At 49.2% G+C, this 21,090-nt stretch overlaps 5 protein-coding genes and 1 non-coding gene across 6 annotated transcripts; 2 read left to right on the top strand and 4 right to left on the bottom strand.

The window, feature by feature from the left end:
• Window positions 1-187: 187 nt before the first annotated feature.
• BC939DRAFT_t126 lies at window positions 188-260 on the bottom strand. Its single transcript has one exon. It is a non-coding gene; the product is annotated as a tRNA-Trp (tRNA).
• A 4,906-nt stretch (window positions 261-5,166) lies between these two features.
• Window positions 5,167-6,234, bottom strand: BC939DRAFT_518747 (uncharacterized protein; the record flags this gene model as incomplete). The annotated part of the gene is made up of 3 exons (XM_051561185.1): window positions 5,167-5,791; window positions 6,069-6,123; window positions 6,205-6,234. 3 exons carry the CDS (start codon window positions 6,232-6,234, stop codon window positions 5,316-5,318), a joined length of 561 nt encoding a protein of 186 aa, XP_051410616.1. The 3' UTR covers window positions 5,167-5,315.
• Window positions 6,235-9,591: 3,357 nt separating this feature from the next.
• On the top strand, window positions 9,592-10,892 carry BC939DRAFT_504619 (uncharacterized protein; the record flags this gene model as incomplete). Its single annotated transcript, XM_051560550.1, has 4 exons — window positions 9,592-9,753; window positions 9,868-10,459; window positions 10,559-10,593; window positions 10,704-10,892. The coding sequence occupies 4 exons, from the start codon at window positions 9,592-9,594 to the stop codon at window positions 10,890-10,892; spliced, it is 978 nt and encodes a 325-aa protein (XP_051410617.1).
• Window positions 10,893-13,771: 2,879 nt separating this feature from the next.
• Window positions 13,772-16,346, top strand: BC939DRAFT_484455 (lysine-specific permease; the record flags this gene model as incomplete). The annotated part of the gene is made up of 3 exons (XM_051559253.1): window positions 13,772-13,822; window positions 14,723-14,981; window positions 15,094-16,346. 3 exons carry the CDS (start codon window positions 13,772-13,774, stop codon window positions 16,344-16,346), a joined length of 1,563 nt encoding a protein of 520 aa, XP_051410618.1.
• A 313-nt stretch (window positions 16,347-16,659) lies between these two features.
• BC939DRAFT_530235 (uncharacterized protein) lies at window positions 16,660-18,624 on the bottom strand (the record flags this gene model as incomplete). Its single annotated transcript, XM_051561563.1, has 1 exon — window positions 16,660-18,624. The coding sequence occupies one exon, from the start codon at window positions 18,622-18,624 to the stop codon at window positions 16,660-16,662; it is 1,965 nt and encodes a 654-aa protein (XP_051410619.1).
• Window positions 18,625-18,765: 141 nt separating this feature from the next.
• BC939DRAFT_456460 (uncharacterized protein) lies at window positions 18,766-21,061 on the bottom strand. The gene is made up of 5 exons (XM_051556332.1): window positions 20,662-21,061; window positions 20,114-20,403; window positions 19,675-19,988; window positions 19,392-19,577; window positions 18,766-19,302 (listed from the first exon to the last, which is right to left on the bottom strand). The coding sequence occupies exons 1-5, from the start codon at window positions 20,859-20,861 to the stop codon at window positions 18,868-18,870; spliced, it is 1,425 nt and encodes a 474-aa protein (XP_051410620.1). The 5' UTR covers window positions 20,862-21,061; the 3' UTR covers window positions 18,766-18,867.
• Between the last annotated feature and the right edge of the window lie 29 nt (window positions 21,062-21,090).

Raw genomic sequence — 21,090 nt, forward strand, 5'->3', positions numbered from 1 at the left:
AGGCGCGAGCTATTCATATTGACGAGAAGGTAAATAACGTTCGCCTGAAGCTAAAAAAAATAGTTGGATAACATGGGCCGCATCTACTAGATGTTCCACACGTAGGAAATCCATGTAAATCTAGGGATGTTTTGTCAGAGATTTTCTTACGACCAGCTTGGGGATCAAAAAGGTAAAAGAGAGTATGTGGAGAATGAGAGACTTGAACTCCCGACCTTCCGCTTTGGAGACGGACGCGCTGCCAATTGCGCCAATCCTCCATGCTCACATTTATTCGGATATCATTATAACTTTTATATTTCTATAATTTGAATCAAGAAACTCTTGAAATTGGAGGTTTCTCGTGTTTTTCGCATATAGGGGCCTTACCCTGGCCCCGTGCTTTGTCAAGGAACACGCCAACAACCATCTACATTGACAACTCGGCTGTGGTAACGCAATTTAAAGCCTTGGTGAGTGGGAGACAAGGAAGCACGGAACGCCAAAGGCTGCGGTCGACTTACGCGATCTGGTGGTCGGCAGTGCACAACGCATATGTACATCAAGGAGGGAAGATCAAGGTGGAGTGGATCAAAGGGCACGCAGGCCATAAGGGCAACGAGGCAGCGGACAAGGCAGCAAAAGAGGCGCACTTCAGTGACCTTTGGGCCATCAATGAAAAGGAACACAATGACATCCAGTGCCACGCCATGTTCAAAGGCGCGGTCGTTGAGGGTGATCTGAGGCAGGTACTTAAACGCCAATCAACGGTAAGGATGAACGCGTTATGGACAGAGCAGAACAGGACTAAGGAAAACATCAAGGATTGGAACCTGGTGGACTGGAAAGCAACACTGCACATCATTCACAACGGCAACACACCGAAGGGATTATTCACTAGCCCTAACGATTGTCAGCGTCGTGCGCACAGGATCAAGAAGCTGCACGGAATGTTGCCGACGCTGGCGTACATGAAGCAGTGGCGGCCGGATTTGTATAGCACAGACACCTGCAGACTTTGTGAGGTGGACAAAGAGGACACGCAGCATCTATGGCGCTGCGAAATGACGATGCAGCAGCAGCAGGACGGTTGGCAGGAAGCAATCGAGAAGGTCAACACAGATGGACGTAGAGCATGGAATAAAGAGCGCAAGCTGTGGGAGACGAAGCAAAAGCAAGCCAAGGAGCGAGGACAAGCCGCGAGAGGACAGGGACCAAGCTTCACACAGGTGACAGACAAGGCCATTTGGACAGCACTCAAGAACAAGATCAAGGGAGCTTCGGCGATCCGGCAAGCAAGCAACACACTCGGCCGTGTGGAGGACGAGACAAGGGACAACGATCAAGGGACCTGGACGGCTCAAGATTTGTACCACGGACTGACACCAACGGCTCTCGCCAAGGACTGGGAGAGCCTATTCAAGACGACCACCTCGATCGCGAGGTACATGGTCGGTCGATTCGTCAGGGCCATCGAGGAATTCGGACGGACAGAAATCTGGAACAAAAGATGCAAAGTCACCGTCGACTGGGAAAGAGAAAATGGGATCACTACCATGAGCAAACGCGCCCGGGGACGCAACTGTGTTGGAGAGCACAGACGTAGTGGTAGTGGTTTTGTTGGATCCTCCAGGAGACAACGACGTGCATTGGATGTGAAAGAGATCGAGGAACGAGCGGACAAGCGAGTGCTGCAAAGCTGCATGCAGCAGGTGGAGCTAAACGTGATGGAACGCACCGGCAACTGTAAATTTTTGATGATTGAGGAACGCGGCTAAAGGATGACCTTCGCGCACAACAGGCCAAGTAGGGAGCAGGGCTCAGTCACCGACTCCAGGCGGGGTCGAGTTACCACTCATGCTGACTGGGATTGTGAAGGGGATTGGAGCTGCGAGTGACCAGCAGCGGTGCGGCAAAAGCCGTTTATTAGAATATTGAGCACCCTTTACTATGCCTCTAGCAATAGGGTTCCCTAGTCTAGAGTCCCTCACTAATAAATCCCACATATCCTCGTGGGTTCTAGTTATCAAAAAAAAAAAAAAAAACCCCTGGCCCCGTGCTTTGTCCCAACTTCTCGGCAACAGGAACGAAGGCTATCTGGGAGTCAATGCAGTGGATTCAGGGGACGGCGGAAAGGCGAGGGACATATCGGGTTGCGGAAGAAGAGGAGCCGGAGAGTGAGGCAGATTGGGAGGTCAAGGACTTATACCGAGGTTTGGTGCCAACGGGACTCATTGAGACCTGGAAGCAGCTATTTACCACCACCAAGTGGATTGCGACGATCATGGTGACAAAGTTCGTGAGCAGGATCGAAGAATTTGGCAGGACCAAGATATGGAACAAACGATGCGAGGACACTGTCGCCTGGGAAAAGTCAGTTGGAATCACCTTCATGAGCAAACGCGCCGGAGGACGCAACGGTGATCGGGGACACCAACGTAGTGTTGGTGATTTCTCTGATTTGAAAGGGAGACGGTTACTTGCAACGGAGATCCAGGAAGGTAGACGGACCGCGGATTATAGGGTGCTACAGCGTTGTTTGAGGCGAGAGAAGTTGGACATAATGGAGGGTTTATTCGGTTTAAAAACAACTTTATTAACATTGGATCTGGATTAGGAGACGTGTATCGCGCAACAGGTCACGCAGGAGTTAGGTTAGGCTAGCTATGCGACATGGGTTATGAATTTGACGCCTCAAGCCAACATAGTTGGTAGGGGATGCGGCTCTGCCGTGCATGGAAGGCATCTATGGCTTCAAGGCCTTTGCGGACCATGCGTCTTGTGCTCATGGGGATTTATGTTAATAAAAAAAAAAAAAAAATACCCTGGCCCCGTGCTTGACCCAGACGCAGCGGATCGGACGTTGCTGGATTGCCTGCAAGGGAGGAGGCGGTTGACAACCATGGAGGGGATGGGGAAGATACCCTTCTTGTAACAAGGTGTTTTCAGCTTTTAACACACTGATGAGGTGTGGCAATTGTTGCGCAGGCCGACTTGTCCCAACCCCGGCGGGCAGAACAGCAAGAGAGTGACCGACAGCGGCAGCTGGAAGAGGAGCGGCAGCAGGAGAAGCAACAGCAGGAGGAGCAACGACGCCTGCGGGACATCGAGAGACGGGCTCGATACAGAGAAGAACGACGAAGACGACGCCATTTATATCGTAGATATATGAATGTGGATGCAGAGGCGTGTATAGACCACTTGCATGAGGATGCGCACAAGGCGGTGGACAATATGACGACACCTGTTCGCCAACCATTGCCGGCAGTATCAGATGAAATTGAGCGAGATTTACTGGGATTGGCGCTCCAGGTACCAACAATCCAGCAAATTCGGACAGCTAGGAGACGTTTGCAAACACATCAAAGGCTTCACTTCTGCTCGGATGGGTCAGTGATTCACAACGGCACAGAGCAGGTCAGTACAGCATTCGGAGTTGTCGTTTCTGTGGATGGTGGTCCCTACACAACGGCGTTCAGTGGACGGGTCGGGGGATACGCGTCGTCAACAATTGCAGAGATGTGTGGGCTCTTGGCAACAATTCTTATCAGCCCAAGGGAAGAGAACGTCGACATCTACATCGACAATCTCACAGTCGTCAACAATTTCAAGGAGTTGGTGCAGCAGCGGGATTCAGCAACAGCAAGGCAGCGTTTGAGATCTGCAGATGCACAGTGGTGGGCGATGGTGCATTATGCCTTCTTGCAACAAGGACAAGGTATATCTGTGCATTGGGTACGAGGACATGCTGGACACCGTGGCAACGAGGCTGCAGACACTGTTGCCAAGGCAGCACATGGGATCGATACAGGACTATGGAGGCTAGACGCAACGCAGCACCATGATTTGAAATGCCACGCACAGTTTGCAACACACAGTGCAGACCTGGACTTGAGGAGGATACTGAAGTTGCAGTCCGCGGTACGGCACCATTATCAGTGGACATTGCAGCATCGAACGAGGACCTACATCAAGGATTGGCGGTCGGTAGCATGGGCGCCCACGCTACGGATCTTACACGATAACAACCCGCCAAAGCGCTTATACACCAGCCTGGAAGACTGTCGTTTACGTTCGCACAGGATCAAGAAGCTGCATGGAGATTTGCCGACATTGCAGGCGATGAAGAAACGACATCCAGATACCTACCAAACGGACATATGTCGTAGGTGTGAGAGGGAACCAGAGACGAACGATCATCTTTGGCGTTGTTCAGCTACCTTGTGCGACCAGCGACAAGAGTGGAGGGACGCGGTGGAGGAAGTGGAGTTGAATGGATATCGTGCATGGAGACAGGCAGTGCGAAAATGGGAACAGGAGAGAGAGGAGGCCGAACGGAAGGACAAGCCCTTCACTGCGACTTGTCCCAACTTCTCGGCAACAGGAACGAAGGCTATCTGGGAGTCAATGCAGTGGATTCAGGGGACGGCGGAAAGACGAGGGACATATCGGGTTGCGGAAGGAGAGGAGCCGGAGAGTGAGGCAGATTGGGAGGTCAAGGACTTATACCGAGGTTTGGTGCCAACGGGACTCATTGAGACCTGGAAGCAGCTATTTACCACCACCAAGTGGATTGCGACGATCATGGTGACAAAGTTCGTGAGCAGGATCGAAGAGTTTGGCAGGACCAAGATATGGAACAAAAGATGCGAGGACACTGTCGCCTGGGAAAAGTCAGTTGGAATCACCTTCATGAGCAAACGCGCCGGAGGACGCAACGGTGATCGGGGACACCAACGTAGTGTTGGTGATTTCTCTGATTTGAAAGGGAGACGGTTACTTGCAGCGGAGATCCAGGAAGGTAGACGGACCGCGGATTATAGGGTGCTACAGCATTGCTTGGGGCGAGGGAAGTTGGACATAATGGAGGGTTTATTCGGTTTAAAAACAACTTTATTAACATTGGATCTGGATTAGGAGACGTGTATCGCGCAACAGGTCACGCAGGAGTTAGGTTAGGCTAGCTATGCGACATGGGTTATGAATTTGACGCCTCAAGCCAACATAGTTGGTAGGGGATGCGGCTCTGCCGTGCATGGAAGGCATCTATGGCTTCAAGGCCTTTGCGGACCATGCGTCTTGTGCTCATGGGGATTTATGTTAATAAAAAAAAAAAAATGTACGGCCAGCTCGATTAGTCGACTATCGTCCGCAAGGATATCTGTATAAAGGCTTAGTGAAATGCGTTTTAACGACCTAAATAACAGAAGCGATAGCCGATGTGCACATTTGCCTACTCAAGTCAATCTCCTTCCGGAAACCCATATGGATTACCGTTCTGATGACCTCCATCCTCCTTGGGTAAATCCTGGAGATCTTTGATGCGTTTTGAAGACCTATTTGTTGAGCCTTGGCAAGGATGTCGTCGGCATTCTTAGTATGCGAGAGGCGTCGTCATGTTTGAAGTTGTATTTTGGCCTCCTGCAAACCAATGATGCTGGAAAATTCGGAATCTGTTGTTGTTCAGCGCGTAAATCCTTGATGAAGTTTGCCTTCAAGGCCAACGAAATAAATCTGCGCCATTTCTTCTTGGTAGATGATTCAGTTGCTGAAGTTGTCGATGGACTGGTCGTCTTGGCCTTGCCGCTGGGCGTTTCTTTGCAGGAGGTCTGGTTAGTTTTAAGACAGTTGTTGTCATAGTTGTGGTTATGGTTGAGGTTGCTAATGCTCCTGCTGTTATCGGAGACTTCACCCTGCCTTTGGTCGATGTCGCCATGGTCTTGGTCGCTGCTGAGGACTTTGCAATAGCTTCGGAAGAGAATGGGGATGGGAATGAAGACAGGGACAGGATAGCACTCATAAATTTTAAAGTCTGTTATATTTTTCGTATTGGCAGGCGGCACAATACGAAAATTCGGATTAACTGTCAGAAATCTGAACCCAAACCTTGTTCAAGATGGCGTAGCAGCTTACGACCTTCAGAAGAAACAGAGAAAGGGGATGATGCCGCTGACGACAGAAATCGCTATCGCCGGTTTGCAGCCGTCTCCAGGACAAAGGAGAGTGGAAAAAATATTGATATAGCCGGCCACAGACCTTTCCATGTGCTGTCACATCCTCAAGAGCTACACCTTCCGCTCCCCTTTTACCCACCCCAAAGCGGTCGAAGATATGTGTATAGGTCTTTATGGCAGCATGGCGCATCTATTGGTCGATCATGGACTTTTTAGCTCCTCCACATTAAACTGGATCAAGGCGGCTGCCTAACGCCAGAATTGTGCCTACCTCGTCCACGATGGTGTCACTTGATGCCATCAAGATCGTGCTCTGAAAGCGGCGAGAGCTTGGCCGTCCCAAAATCTCGCCAGTCACGGCGATACCAGCACTCCTACCCGCAAGACGCCCTGCTTGTTCGATGCTGACCTTCTTACAAAGAGCGCGAAGAGAGAGGGAGATAACAAGGATCTCCAAATTCTAGCACTAGAACTGGGCGCCCCTCCATTATTGTTCGTCCACATTTGTGACCTGCCAATCGGTCGCTGTGTCTAGATATGTGTTCGCAGAGCAAAGGCTTTGCTGCCATCATTCTTTCGTGGAGAGACCCGTTTCACCAAATATATCGAGACGGTTTGACACATGAAAACCAGCTTAATAATGTTTGAAGAAAAATAGCGAGGGCACACCCTACCGATGACAAAAAGCCTTCGGGGGTGGTTCGCGGTGAAGATCGGATACACAAAAATACGTGAAAAAGCGTGTCTGGCTCAGCCAATGGACTGATTTTACCACAACAACAGCAACAACGAAACCGGCTATCCGACGCACTCCTCATAGTCAATGAGTCGCGGCGAAGGTTCCATAATAAAAAAAAAAAAAAAGGAATGGTTTCCCAGAAAAAACCGTCCATTTGTGGTCTTGCAAGGAGCTCCTTCATTGCGGGTAGATGTGAACGTTGCACAGGTGCTCTGGAGGCCAAGGTCTATGTGATGCCATCGAGGCTGTGCACCGCCCAGGCCAGATATACGCGTCGATCACTATGTCCCTTCAATGCAGTGCGAGCACCAAGTGCAAACCCATTCATTATACTGCCGACAAAGGCTTTTCTTGCTATTGCACATTTCATCGTTTGGTTCAATCCTCACTCTTTATTTCATTTTCACATTGACGGTTGCTGATTCTAAGGTGACTAAGGTGTGGGGTTCGAAGCGATACATACAAAGGAAAGTGGATTGGCTTGCCATCAGTCAATCTTACTTGGGAAAGTAAAGACTGTGCAGGGTACACCGCGGGCAGGTTGCAAGCCATGGTACCCCAGAAAAAACCACAAGGGAAAAAAAGTTCGGCTTTTGACCTTCTTATTTTTTTGGGGACGGGGAATTGTATTTTTCTTGTTCTTGTTCTTTTTTTCTTTTTTTCTTTTTTTTCTTTTTTTCTTTTTAGAGAGGTGTAATAAAGCAAGAGCAGAAGCAAGAGCAGAAGCCGAAGCTTAAGCAAATGCCAGAGTCAGAGCAGTGATAGATGCGCAAGTCCAAGCAAAAGCAAAAGCAATAGCAAAGGCAGATGGAGAAGCAAAAGCAGATGTCGAAGCCAAAGCAAAAGCAGCGCCGGAGCAGAAGCAAAAGCAAAAGTCCAAACAAAAGCAAAAACGAAAGCAAAAGCCAGAGCACAAGCAAAAGCAGAAGCGGAAGCTTAGGCAAATGCCAGAGTCAGAGCAGTGATAGATGCAAAAGTCCAAGCAAAAGCAAAAGCAAACGCAAAAGCAAAAGTAAACAAAGGAGGAGAAGGGGAGAGAGAGAGAGCTAGAAACAATAGAGACAAGGGAGTGCTGGGTGAGTGAGTGTGTGAGAGAGGTACAAGAAGCGTAGGTGAACGAGACTGAGGTGGACAAGAGTGGGAGAGAGCAGTGGGAGAGAGCAGTGAGAAAGAAGGGCAAGAGACAGCAGAAGTGAGGGACTGAGAGCGAAAGTGGGAGTAGCTGGAGCAGGGGTAAAGGTGGAAGAGGAGAAGGAAGAAGAGCTTACCTTGAAGACCAGGAAGAAGACCGGGGAGAAGATGAGGAAGGAAAGAGAGAAGAGAGAGGAGAGAAGAGAGAGGGCTTCATATTCCATCCTCGATAGACACTCCCTCCTCGCCAGACGGTACACGTCATCACTGCTATCTGAAGCGAAGAGAGTGTCTCCGAGCAGCCTCCTATCTTTCGGGCCTTTCACATGAAAGAAAAAGAGATAGTGGGTGATAGATAGCACGGAGACAGTGGACAGAGACAATCAAGGAAATAATGGTGGCAAAATAAATCTGACCGGTGACCTATCGGGACATGAGATATACTTTGATGGTAAGATGGCCTGCTCTTGGCAGCAAAGGAGCAAAGAGAGGGAGTGAGGGAGCGAGGATGGGAGAATGAGAGGATGAGAGGATGAGAGGATAAGAGGTCTCCTTTGATGAGCATACAAGCATGGAATAGAAAGAAAGTAATAGACAGAAAAGACATGGCAAAGGTAGTGCCATCACAAGAGTGTCTCAGTCAGGACGTCTATCGAAGCAGCCAATGATGTAATGATGTACCTGGGAGTGTGCAAGGATATAGAGAGAGACAAAGACACAGGAACAAGCAGCAAGGAAAGAGAACGAATGAGACAAGGAATAAGCGGCTGCAGCGACGATGACCATACAGGTCACATACAACAATACTATCTTCTTGCAGCAGTACGCGGGCATACAATAATCCCTAAAGACAATACGCCGTGAGTATGTTAAACTCGGACCAAATTGTCTATTCCAACATAACCAGTGCTGGCTGCATCCTTTCCAGCATTTTTCTTATTTCATCAAGTGCTCACATACGGCTGTGCTGCATCCACTCCTTAAGAAAATCAGCCTGCTACAGACAACACCACCAAGTGGGCACACGTCGCAGCTGTGGACAGCAGCACTGGGAGTGGCCAAAAGGGCTGTCAGTAACGACGCACGCGTCCCTCTCCCAGGATTGTCCATGTTTATGCGCATACTCTGCAGCACTTCATTTCTTCCTTATTAGTGTAACCATACAGTCGCGGTAAAAAATGGGCGCAGTCCACAATTTCGAAATGTCCCTCAGAAATCTGAACCCAAACCTTATTTAAGATGGCGTAGCAGCTTACGACCTTCAGAAGAAACAGAGAAAGGGGATGATGCCGCTGACGACAGAAATCGCTATCGCCGGTTTGCAGCCGTCTCCAGGACAAAGGAGAGTGGAAAAAATATTGATATAGCCGGCCACAGACCTTTCCATGTGCTGTCACATCCTCAAGAGCTACACCTTCCGCTCCCCTTTTACCCACCCCAAAGCGGTCGAAGATATGTGTATAGGTCTTTATGGCAGCATGGTGCACCTATTGGTCGATCATGGGCTTTTTAGCTCCTCCACGTTAAACTGGATCAAGGCGGCTGCCTAACGCTAGAAGCCTTTTCAACAGAGGCCTATTCAACAGCGAATTGACCCAATTCGAATTGATTTTTTGTGGCATCCTATTGGCTAATTTTATTAGCAAGACACTCACTTCAAATGTTTTCAAACTTAAGGTTCGACCAATACTACATTGCTTTTGGCACATGAATTCGCTCTGTCACTTCTCTTTTTTTGAGAAGATACAGCGAAGTGGCTCTGAGTTCTCCCACACCACACCAAAAAGAATGGCCTCCAGCGACACGCTTAATTCAACACTCTGGGATCAACGCCACCAGTCATCCTACTGGGCATCTCATGTAGTCCCTTTCCAGCAACATCCTCCTTTCTATCTTCAGTCTGGTCACAATCCTCTGCCCTCGAATCCACATCCGCAACTTAGACCTGTGGTAGTCCCTTCTCCTTTCCGTACTCAATCAGCAGTTCCAGCCTTAAGGACTTCATCCGTAGAAAATGCCGTGCCTTCTCCAGTCTTGTTACCACAACTCCCACGTCATCTATAGGCTATACAGTCTCAGCCCCTACAGCAAGAAGAGCAGCGCCGACCACAGTCTCAGCCTCCACAGCAACAGCAGCAGCAAAAGCAACAACCCATGGCGAGTTCTTCAGATGCTGCAAGCGATTCTAAAACTCACTTTTGGAGGAACCCTGGAATGAAGGCCTTGGTCGACTGGTGCACAGATTTTGACAACTACAAGAGGCTAAACACAGTGCGCCCTACTGTCGGCAATAAACCAATTGACGTACGCAAGGAAACAACAATCTTTGTCAACAAAGCAGAAGGAATCATCTGGACAGACGTTACTGTCAAGTCCAAACTCCAGTATGTGAAGAAACGATTCATGGAGGCAAAGACTCTGAAGAGAAAGACGGCTGGCGAAGGAACCATAGGCATGGTGACCCTTGACAGCCGGATGAAAGACATCTGCCCTGTGTGCGAGAGGTTGGTAGCTGTTTTGTCAGGGAGCCTTGTCAACAACGGGCCATCTCCTGTGCAGGCGGGTTCCAAGCGAGGTCTGACCTTAGATGAAGAAACTGAAGAGGACTCCGACAGCGCTGAAGAGCTCGCAAGTTCAACTGGCGAAGATAAGACGCGTACGATTGTCTTCACGTTCTGGCCATGCCATTAGCTGGCCCTTACCATACAATCTCGCTTTCCAGGGGCTCAAGCTACTTCATTACCTAAACATGGAGCTCCATCGAAGCGTGGCAAACCCGACGATCTCAGTGTGATGCTCTCAAGGCTAGATTCTACACTCATATGGACGCCTTGAAGCAACGTCAGCAGACGAGCAACTGACTGACGGATAATGGCCTCGACGGCCGTTTCCGACGCCAGGAAGGAGCACTGGCAATGCGAGAGGAGGCTTTAAGAAAGATGGAGGAAGCTGTTGCCGAAGACAGGGCCTTTTTGAAGAGCCAGTTGGAATCTCTCGATCGCCAGAGGGTAAAGGACAGGGAGGCTCTCGATCACGACAGGGAGGCAATCAAGGCTGAGAAGCAGGAAACCAAAGAAATGATCTATTGATAAAAGAGAATATCAGGATGCAAATCGAACTGGCCCTCTTGAAACCGCGTGAAGGAGCCCAGGAACACAATGCACACTGAGTTCCTGCTGGCAGATAGACCTTTAATCAACATTACTGTTTCTACGCATAAAATTGCAAAACCCGCGCTTTCAATTCATCACTTTTTTCTGCTCCTAGCTGTCTCTCGCGTCTAGCTGTCGCCGCGTCGCCGTTCTCCTCCTCCTCTCTCCTCCTCCTCCTGCATAGGGTTGACTACCTGCTCAGCGCCATGACCATAACGACCATCGTTATCGAAGCTATTGAACACATCTTCTCCATCTAGTCGCAAGAAGTTGTGTAGAATAATGCGCGCAAGAACCCACCTGACTGCCCTTCGCACATGCGATCTCTTGCAGATCTTGACCGGTAAGCTTCTCAGAGATGGAAACCTAGCTTTGAATATGCCAAAAGCGTCTTTTATTACTACGCGAGTGCGGCCATGACGGGTATTGAATAGTAATTGATCACCAGTGGCATTCTTGTATCGGGGTATCACAGTGGGACTCAATGCGTAGGCAGCATCGGCGAGGAGGTAGTCCATACCTGAAAGTAGATTTCCTTACTTAAGTAAAGCTCAGTGTTCTTGTACGCCTGTAAGCCATGCATCGATCCAACGTAACCGGTCGAGAAGTAAAGATGTTGGAGTGGTCGACGACTCCTGTAGCACCCACTGCATACTCACATTTTCGAGTGTTCCAAGAGTTGATGTCGTATGTGGGAGCCGCCTGAAAGGGGAATGGCACTCCATCGACAGCTCCGATCGCGTTCGTGAATCCCTTTTCCTTTCTAAACCACCGTCTGATGTCAGCCTTCGCGTCGCCATCCGGCCAGACTGTGCATTGAGGCGTCAGTTCCTCGATCGCACGGATACACCGCCAAGAGTAATTGTGAACCGATCCTCGGCTAACGCCTAAAAAGAGAGCGATCTGGGGAATAGACACTCCGGACGTTGCGAGCCGAATTAGCGCGACCTTGAGTTGAACTTTGACACTTATTTGGGGTGTGTTTTCGTTTTTGCTCTGGAAATGCCTACTGCCTTCGATCATTTCCTTTAACCGAGTAAATTGCGTTGGCGTCAATCGAAGGCAATCCTTGAAGTGTTGCGAATTATAGAGTGCAAGCACACGCCCTAGGAGCAGGCCCGGGGGATGTGACCTGTCTTTGGCGACTATGGATCGGCTCTACATTGGTGAAAAGGACGACTGTAGTAGATCATTCACTTGCAAGTTCCCTTCAGACCACAGTTAATAAATCCCATGTCTTTGAGGGTTTTTGTTAAAAAAAGGACATATTATTATATAAAAAAGCGTTTTTTAGCGGGCCCTCAGTTCAAGTAAGTAGAATCTGCTAGGTCCTTTATTCAAGGAAAAGATATTTTCGTGTGCACTGAGAGATGGTTGGCTACTTACATAACGCTCTAGTTTTTTTTTTTTTTTTTTCTTGGAGACGTGGGCAAGATTTTTCATTGAGTATTGTAGTTTACGCGAGAAAAATAGTATTCCAGCTGGATCTTGTTATCAAGTAATAATATCCGAGGAAACAAAGCAATCTTCCCATCCCCCATAGCTATCTACAATACCCAAGGTCATTCCGTCAACCTGGGGTTGGGCGACAAAGCTTAATGGTTGTAGATTCCAAAAGCGCAACGTTTGAATGGCTGGGCGAGAAATCTGTTTTGCTGCATATGGAGGGACCAGATGAGGAATCGTGTATCATGTCCATGTTAAATGAAAAAAGAATTAATAATGCTTTTATGTGAAAGGCACAATACCATTCGAGTTGAGTTTAATCTGATGAGGGTTGATGCTATTTTATGAGTAGGAATCGTATAGGCTCGTCACCAGCCTGAGGAGGATATCAAAAAAAAACGACAAAAACTGTAAATTACCTAAGATGTCGTTCAGATAGTCGTCGCGCTTCATGGATTGCAGAATGAGATGATTTTTATTAGTTTGCTTGTTAGTTGTGTAGGGATGTAGGAGTGTAGGAGTGTGAGAGACATGAGTATCAATGGGTATATGGGATGGATATAAGGTACAAGAAAGGGTATATGATGTTAGATGGGTGGGAATTCGAGGTGACATGCTCGGGCGATCCGTTTTTGCCGTTTTTTTTACATGTAAAAAAAACCATTTCTCAGTCAAAATTCGACTTAGAAAAAAAACAAAAAATAATTTTAAGAATCGCCAGCTAATAAGCGAGATTTTCCACCAGCCTGAGAAAGATGAAATTTTAAGTGATTGCCATAGACTCGCATGATATCCTCCTCAGACTGGTGGCGAGCCTAGGGATCGTAGCAGAGGTGCACAATGGTTGACCAATATTAGCCGTCTTCCATACTTGACCGGAGTATCCATTGAGGCCCAAAAAAAGTCACTTGACTGAAGAAGGTGCGGATGGAGGATTGCATGAAAAAAGTTAAGCTTAAATACGTGAGAATAAAGAGCATGTATGCATTCAAACGTATTCCCTATCTGCGTTTTGAAAGCGGGCGACACATACCTTTGGCGTAAAAAAAAAAAAAAAAGATGATCCGTTCTGCACAAATCTAAGGATATGAGTAAGAAAATTCAGGGCGAAATGGCCTACGATTCGCTGGATATGCGCAGCCATTTATGTGGGCGATCCCCAGGGTGAACCCGGGTTCAGTAAGTTTTACACCGCAAATGAGGGCAAGAAGAGCTCCAGGGCAAAAAAAAACTATGCGCTTAAGTGGGGTTAACTCCATGGACATTGATTATTGTATGGTTGCCTGCGCCAAAAGCGCGTGATCATTGAGGCACAGTTGTACCAATCGGCTCTCGGTAAGACGGATAAAACTTAGTGTCTATCCCTCAGGATGAGTGGGTTTATGGGGGATCCTCACTTCGATGGGGACAGTCCTCCTCAGGTACGATGCTGGTGAGAGATACAACGTAGCGTGAAAAGAAAACTGCAATAAATGCAGGATCATTTCATGAGAACACAGAGATGAGTGTCGAACATAGTGTTGGCACCCATGCGACCGACTAGTAAAAAAAAAAAAGACTCAACCGCTGTCCCTGGGCGCATGTCCATAGGTTAGATTACATTCATAGCAGGTCCACCCAGAGAAAAACTGCTTCTCCACAGGAGCACATCTCCGACAGAGACCGTCCTAAGCAGTCTATCAGGGCACAGCGACATCGACGGCAGGACATACTTCTTGATGAAGTGAAGAAGGATGGTTGCAAATGAATGAGATCGCCACCATCCGCGAACGTGAGCGTAACCCTCCTTTGGCGTGTGATGGCTCTTGACAAGGTTAGGGGCCTTTGCAGCGTCAACAAACGCCAAAGGGGACGGTAAACAAAAGTGGGAACCTGCCTTTTCAAGGCAGCATTGACCTGAAAAGTTAAAATTCGCCGACTGGATTCGATAATCTCTTCGCAGCCCGCTCTTTGGATCCAGTCGCAACCTTATTCGCACATGCTTCTCTCTAGGGATCCCTTGGAGCCCCATTTCGTTTTTGCCGTTAGTGTGGACGCCCATTGCCATCCTCACTTATAAAAGGGACCCTCCTCCTCTAAGCGTTTTCTTTTTAGTAATTCTAACCTCCTTTCGTCTTCTCCCATCAAGGGAACCACCTTTTTTTTTACATATCCCCCTGCAACATCCTCCACCGCATTTTTGACACTTTAATATTTAAATGAACGTCAGGCGGACATCCTCACAATCCAGTCGTGGTCCTCAAAAGATTGACGGCATAGCCACGCTACCCTCCCATAACGCAGATACGGATGCTGCTAACCCGACTACCAATGGAGTACAGGGCGAACTCCGACGCGGCCTCAAGTCCCGTCACTTGTCCATGATTTCCATCGCAGGCACGATCGGCACAGGCCTTTTTCTCGCGTCTGGGGCGTCGATTGCACAGGCCGGGCCCCTGGGTGCACTCATTGCATATGTTATGATTGGATCCATGGTCTTTTTCATGATGACCTCACTTGGAGAAATGGCTACTCTGATTCCAACCGCTGGATCCTTCAACACGTACGCAGCTCGCTTCGTTGACCCTGCCCTTGGCTTTGGTAAGTTTTAGCGACTTTTCCCCAGCGTATACAATAACCATAGTCGCACATATTGTTCAACAGCTAATAACCATTGTTCACTTTTTGTGTGCGTACGTGTTTGTCAACATAGCCCTTGGTGTTAATTACTTCTTGAACTGGGCCATCACTGTCGCAGTCGAAATGGCAGCAGCAGCCATGATCCTCCAGTTCTGGGTCTCACCCGATGCCCTCCCAAGCTGGGTGTGGGCGTTCATCTTCCTGTTCTTCATGGTCGCCATCAACGTTCTCTCGGTCCAGGCCTTTGGTGAAGGAGAGTTTTGGTTCAGCGCAATCAAGGTGCTCACGGTCATCATCTTCATCATTGTCGGCATCTTGGTTGATGCTGGTGCTGTCGGAGGCGACAAGGTCGGGTTCCGGAACTGGACGATCGAGGGCGCGCCTGTGCCTAATGGGTTCGGAGGTATCCTTGGTGTATTCTTGGTCGCAGGATTCTCATTCCAGGGCACGGAGCTGATCGGCATTGCTGCGGGCGAGAGTGAGAACCCTCGGAAGAATGTTCCCAAGGCAATCAAGCAGGTCTTCTGGCGCATCCTCCTATTCTACGTCCTCTCCATCTTCATCATTGGACTGGTCTTGCCCTACAACGATCCCAACCTTCTGAGCAATGGAGGCGTCGATAAGGAGGCGATCGCTGTCTCACCCTTCACACTGGTTCTTGAGAAGGCCTTTAAGCCCGCGTCGCACATCATGAACGCTGTCATCCTCACCACGGTGCTCTCGGCCGGAAATTCAGGCATGTACGCCTCGACCCGTACGCTCTACATGTTGGCCAAGGACGGCAAGGTCCCTGCTATCTTTGGAAGGATCAATAAGCGAGGTATTCCCATGGTGTCTCTCGGCTGCACGTCCTTGATCGCCACCATTGCCTATTGCACATCGCTCTTTGGGTCTGGAGAGGTCTACAACTGGCTGCTCAATATCTCCTCCATCTCTGGCTTCATTGCCTGGGCAGGAATCGCAGTTTCGCATTACCGTTTCCGTCGTGCCTTCGTCGCCCAGGGCGGTGATATCGAACGCTTGCCCTACAAGGCTTCTTTCTATCCTTGTGGACCCATTTACGCGTTGCTCCTGTGCACGGTCGTCATTTGTGGTCAAGGTTACTCTGAATTTACAAAGCCCGAGCCCAAGGCGGTCAATTTGATCGCTTGCTATATCGGCCTTCCATTCTTCCTGTTGACTTGGTTCGGCTACAAGCTATACCACAAAACCAAGATCGTGCCATTAATGGAGTGCGATTTCAGTGTCGCTAACCTGGACGATGCCAATATGGAGGAGGTCATACCCTCTGTAGAGGATAAAGACACCGAGAAGGTCGAGTCGTAAAGGCCTTCTAATCCCTTCGTGAACTGCAACACGCGTTTCCGAATAACTGTATCGTGCAGCAGAAATGTGAGATTGAGACCAAAATCTCAAAAATCTCAATTGAATAAGCCATCAATCTCCTCAAAAATCAAGATTTCGAGCAAGCTACTCTTAATCTGGCGCAAGCTACCTCCCCATTGGAGCATAGTCAGGCACATGCTACCTTCCTACTGGAGTATAGTCAGGCGCACGCTACCTAGCCACAGGTAGACACGAAAAATAATAAAAATGCTTCCTTCCCTGTTATACTGTATCATAGATTGAATTAAATTTTTTATACACGAATGCAATCAAATGTAACCTGTGGGTATTTCTTCCGGATCCTCCACAGTTCCCCGCCCGGAGACAAGGTCTGGTCGAATGCCATGACCTTTAACTTAGGCATGGTCTGCACTAGGACGCTCGCCGTACGTCCAGTGATATGTCTCTGGTATGCCCAATCATTTCCATCAAACACATACAGAAATTCGACGGCTGGAAAGTGGCGGAAGATCCTATCCGGAAAGAGGTCCACCGCACCATCGGTCGCTACAGCGGAGCTTGCGTTCAGATCTGAGGGCTGGCCGTCTGGTTCGACAGATGCCGCAGCCTGGACTTGAGGGCTTGGATCATAATCCGTATAGGGTTCTTCCAACCTTGCACCTCGAAGATGAGAATACCTGATTTCGAGATGCTTCAGGTACGGCAAGTTCTGGACTCGGTTGAAGAATAGTTCGTAACACTTGCCGCTATTGAACTCGAGCCGGGTCACGTCCAAGAACTGGAGACTGTCCATGCTTGCAAACCCGGGTAGACGCCGACTAGATCTCATGTCGTCGCTGTAGTAGGCCTCCACGACCGAGTGTCCAGCCACATCGGACGAGATAACCCAAGGGTTTCCCTCTCCACGCAGGTATCCGCCTAGGGTGAGGCGACTCAATCCTGTCATGGTCGTGATGATCTTAAGCAGGAGTTCGTAGCTCTGGATGTCGTCCACGCTCAAGACTGTAATCGAATTGCCTATGAACCAGAAGCGATCGAGGTCCTCAAAGGAACAGCGGGGCTGATATCCAAGCGATAATTTCAAGGATGGTACTTTGAGCAATGGTCCACAGAGCAACGAGCGCACATAGCTGTCGCCGCGAGGTCCACTTTGGTAATGGCTAATATAACCCCTAAAATTGTAGGGAAGGTTCTGGAGCTTGAAAGACCTCAGGAGCGGGCATAATCCGGCCATCATCCGGATGTGCTGATCGAGGGCGCCCGAGCTGATCTTGATACTGTCGAAGTCGATCTCGCGCAGGTTCGGACAGGACCTGTAAACGATATCCATTGTTGAGTCCTGGAGTTCGCAAAAGTTGACTCTGAGCGACCTTAACGACTTGACCTGCTCGCTTGGAGGGACGGCTGCATTCAAAGATAGGTCGTGGGGATCGGAAAGACTACTTTTATGCAGCTCTGGGACCCTCCATGCGACAGACAGTGATTCCAGATACGGACAGGCCCGGCAAACGCGCATTAACAGAGTCCAGTTGCACCGGCTATTCTTGGGGAGCATGTACTTCATGGCGCATAACCCTCCGTAGATCGTCATCCTCTTCAACCCTGGTAGCATGCTTGCGCACCACACCACTTCTGGTTGGAGATCCTCGTGCGCAATTGAGAGTGTTAGGTCCGTGATATGAGATAGCTTGGCCAAAAGATCATCCAGGAGTGTCGTCTCAGATTCTTTTCGCGTCGCAAAGTCTTCTGCATTGTTCTCTGTTTGTTGTTCTTTGTTGATGACCACCAAATGTGGTGAGAAAAGCTTCAAGTGCAATGCCGACACGTTCCTACATTTCTCGGCCACGTAGCTGACGACACCTCGAGAGTCCAAAGGGTCGTAGACGGATAGTGCCAGGCGCCTGGCAGCGAGTCCATTTCGGAGAATGATATGGCGATCATCCTGTCCAGGATCGGCATCGACATACACGTTCTCCCAAAGGTAGGGTCCAAAGGTTCTCCACCAGAGCCGATTAACCAGAACTATGCTCTTGAGTTCGAATCCCCGAAGTTCTTGCCGTATAAGCGTGGTGATCTCGGTCACATTGAACGCCTGGGACATGGCTGGATAGGAGATTGGCATGAGCGGTAGCGGCAACATGTCCTTGTGTTCTTCCGCAGCTCCTTTTGGCTCTGCCTCTGCCTCTGCCTCTGCCTGGGGCTGTTTCGTGCGAGTAGGGGTCATGTCCGGCTCGTCCGCGTAGAGAAAGTCAAACATCGCCATAACAAACAAATGTATGGATTGTGTTGTGATGAAGGATGAGAGAGGAGAGAAGGACGGTGGGTAACAATATGTGGAAATGAGGGGATCATTTATATTCCCAAGGTGAACGGTGGGCGCAGTCAGTCATTCGAAGTATGGCAAACACATTAAGTTATTTTATTTTTAGTACCACGCAGCGAATTTGACGTTCAAGAACATAGGCACCCCCTTGTTCAATCTCAATCCCTTCCTCAGTCATCATACAGAGGTCGCCGAGAGAATTGAGCTGCCCGTCTTCAATCCCTTGGCTTTAAGCGCAGCGCTATAATGAACAGGCACCGCCTGAGGCTTCCCCTTGACGGATGCCTGAACTTTTGGCGGTGGCAAGAAGCACAGAATGGGCCTATCAGAATTCATTCCGTCCATGCCTAGATCATTCAACCACTTGGGCGTCTTTGACAAAGCAAGAGTTCGCACGAGGTCGGATCCGAATCCGCGGCTACTCAACACGGTGGCAACCATGCCTGTGCTCTTAAATACGTCCTTGGCATTGCCGCTGCGGTAATGGTGATAAGCCTTGAATGATTTGGCAACATCCTCGAGCGATGCTGAAGGGATGGCGTAGAGTTGGTTGACAAGATGCACCGAGTCGAGGATAGCCTGATTTGCGCCTTGTCCTCCAAAGGGGAGATGCTGCAACCCACATTAAAAAAATTAGAGTTAGCGTTGTTGCTACGGCAGGCACCTCTGTAGCCCAAAGGCTTTGTTTATGTGTTACGTACCTTATGACATGCATCCCCCATTAGTACGGTCCGCATATGCCACCATGTATGGAAGTATTTTTCCTCGAGCATGACCTTTGACAGGCGCTCCTTCGAGGTCCTCTCCATCAAATCACCTAGTGTGCCTCCGAACGGGCACTTGTAATGGCGGACCTGGTCACACAGCTCATCTGCTGCCACAGGACCCTAATGGGCGCAGAGTAATACAAAATTGATTAATCTTAGGGTCAGCTAATGCATCCAGTGCATGTCTGGCGTGCATGCCGATGTAAATTTAACATACCCAGTCGCTGAAGCGGAAGTTTTGCTCGTCGTGATCCTCTGGGTTCTCCATCTTGCCGCAAATCTGCCAGCCTATCCTGTTCTCTGCAAACGGGAAGAGATACACCTGGATAGAGCGCTCCTTACCGATTAGCACATTGAAGTCGCCCACCCGTTCCTTCAGAATAGGGTACTCTTCCACAGGAAGCACATTAGTGACACCAATCACACAGTTGGAGTCGAAGTGCAAAGGCGCCATGTCGGGCTTTGGAACGCTCAGACCTTTCTTGATCATGTTCTTGTAGAGCATCTGGCGTACTGCACTGTATGCGCCATCTATTTGCCCAGTATAAAATACAAAGGCGAGATTAGCATTCAATCAACATTTAGTGCTTCTGGGATTGATGTGTTTCTAGAACATACTTTGAAGTGGCGAGATAGAACAAGAGGAAGTAACCTACCAGCACCAATGAGGATATCTCCATGATGTGTTGTGCCATCGGCGATCCGCACCATGACGCCGTACTGGTTCTGCTCAAAGCTCAGGATGCGCTTGCCCCATTTAATCTTGTCACTCGGGACATAGGAGAGTAGGACGTCGTAGAAGGATGGGCGGGTGACCAGGGTTCCACTGTAGCCATACCGCTGCTTCTGGTCGCCTGCATCCATGGTTCCCACATGGGTGAGATCGTCACGGAAGTAATCAATTCTCTGGCATGGCAATGAGATCTTTTCAATATCCTCGAGCATTCTGTTTTAAAAACGGGAAATTGAATGGAAGGAATGGCCGTTAGGGTATTGAAGGAAGTATCTGGTTCGTGCACAGGGGTAACCATGGAATATTGCTGATAAGGGGCTGATGGCGGACCACTCTCCGTCCCAAGAGGAAATTCTACCGCCGGGTTCGAATAACGGTTGCACTGATTTCTTGTGTCCATTTAATTGTCAACGAGGAGAGCAAATCAATTGAGGACAGGTATAGGAGTGAAAGGATGTGCTATATACTTGCCCTAGCTGATCAAAAATGTAGTTGCAGGCTGGGGTCAAGGACAGGGCAGACCCGAGGGGGAGACACTCCTTGGCCTTTTCAAAGACAACATAGTCCATGCCGGCGCGCTCGAGTTGGATGGCGGTCATAAGACCGCTGATTCCGGCGCCGGCGATAATGACTTTGAGCTTTTGCTGCCGAATATAGGGATGTTGGCTCATATGGACGGTGAATGAAGAGGGGAGGGGAGGAGGGAGGGGATGCCGGATGGAATGGATGGAGGGATGAACGATCGAAGATGATGATGGGAGAAGAGAGAAGAGTAGTGAGACGGACTGGCTATCGAGTGGATCCCATTGTGTTGGGTCGTGTTCCGCTTCCTGGTCTGGCCTTCACTTTCTTCAACGACCATGGACTGGCTGACATGAACCCGCATTGCATCGCTCTCTT

Source organism: Gamsiella multidivaricata (assembly GCF_025024155.1).
Source record: "Gamsiella multidivaricata strain RSA 2152 chromosome Unknown BC939scaffold_47, whole genome shotgun sequence".
Lineage (NCBI taxonomy): Eukaryota > Fungi > Mortierellomycota > Mortierellomycetes > Mortierellales > Mortierellaceae > Gamsiella > Gamsiella multidivaricata.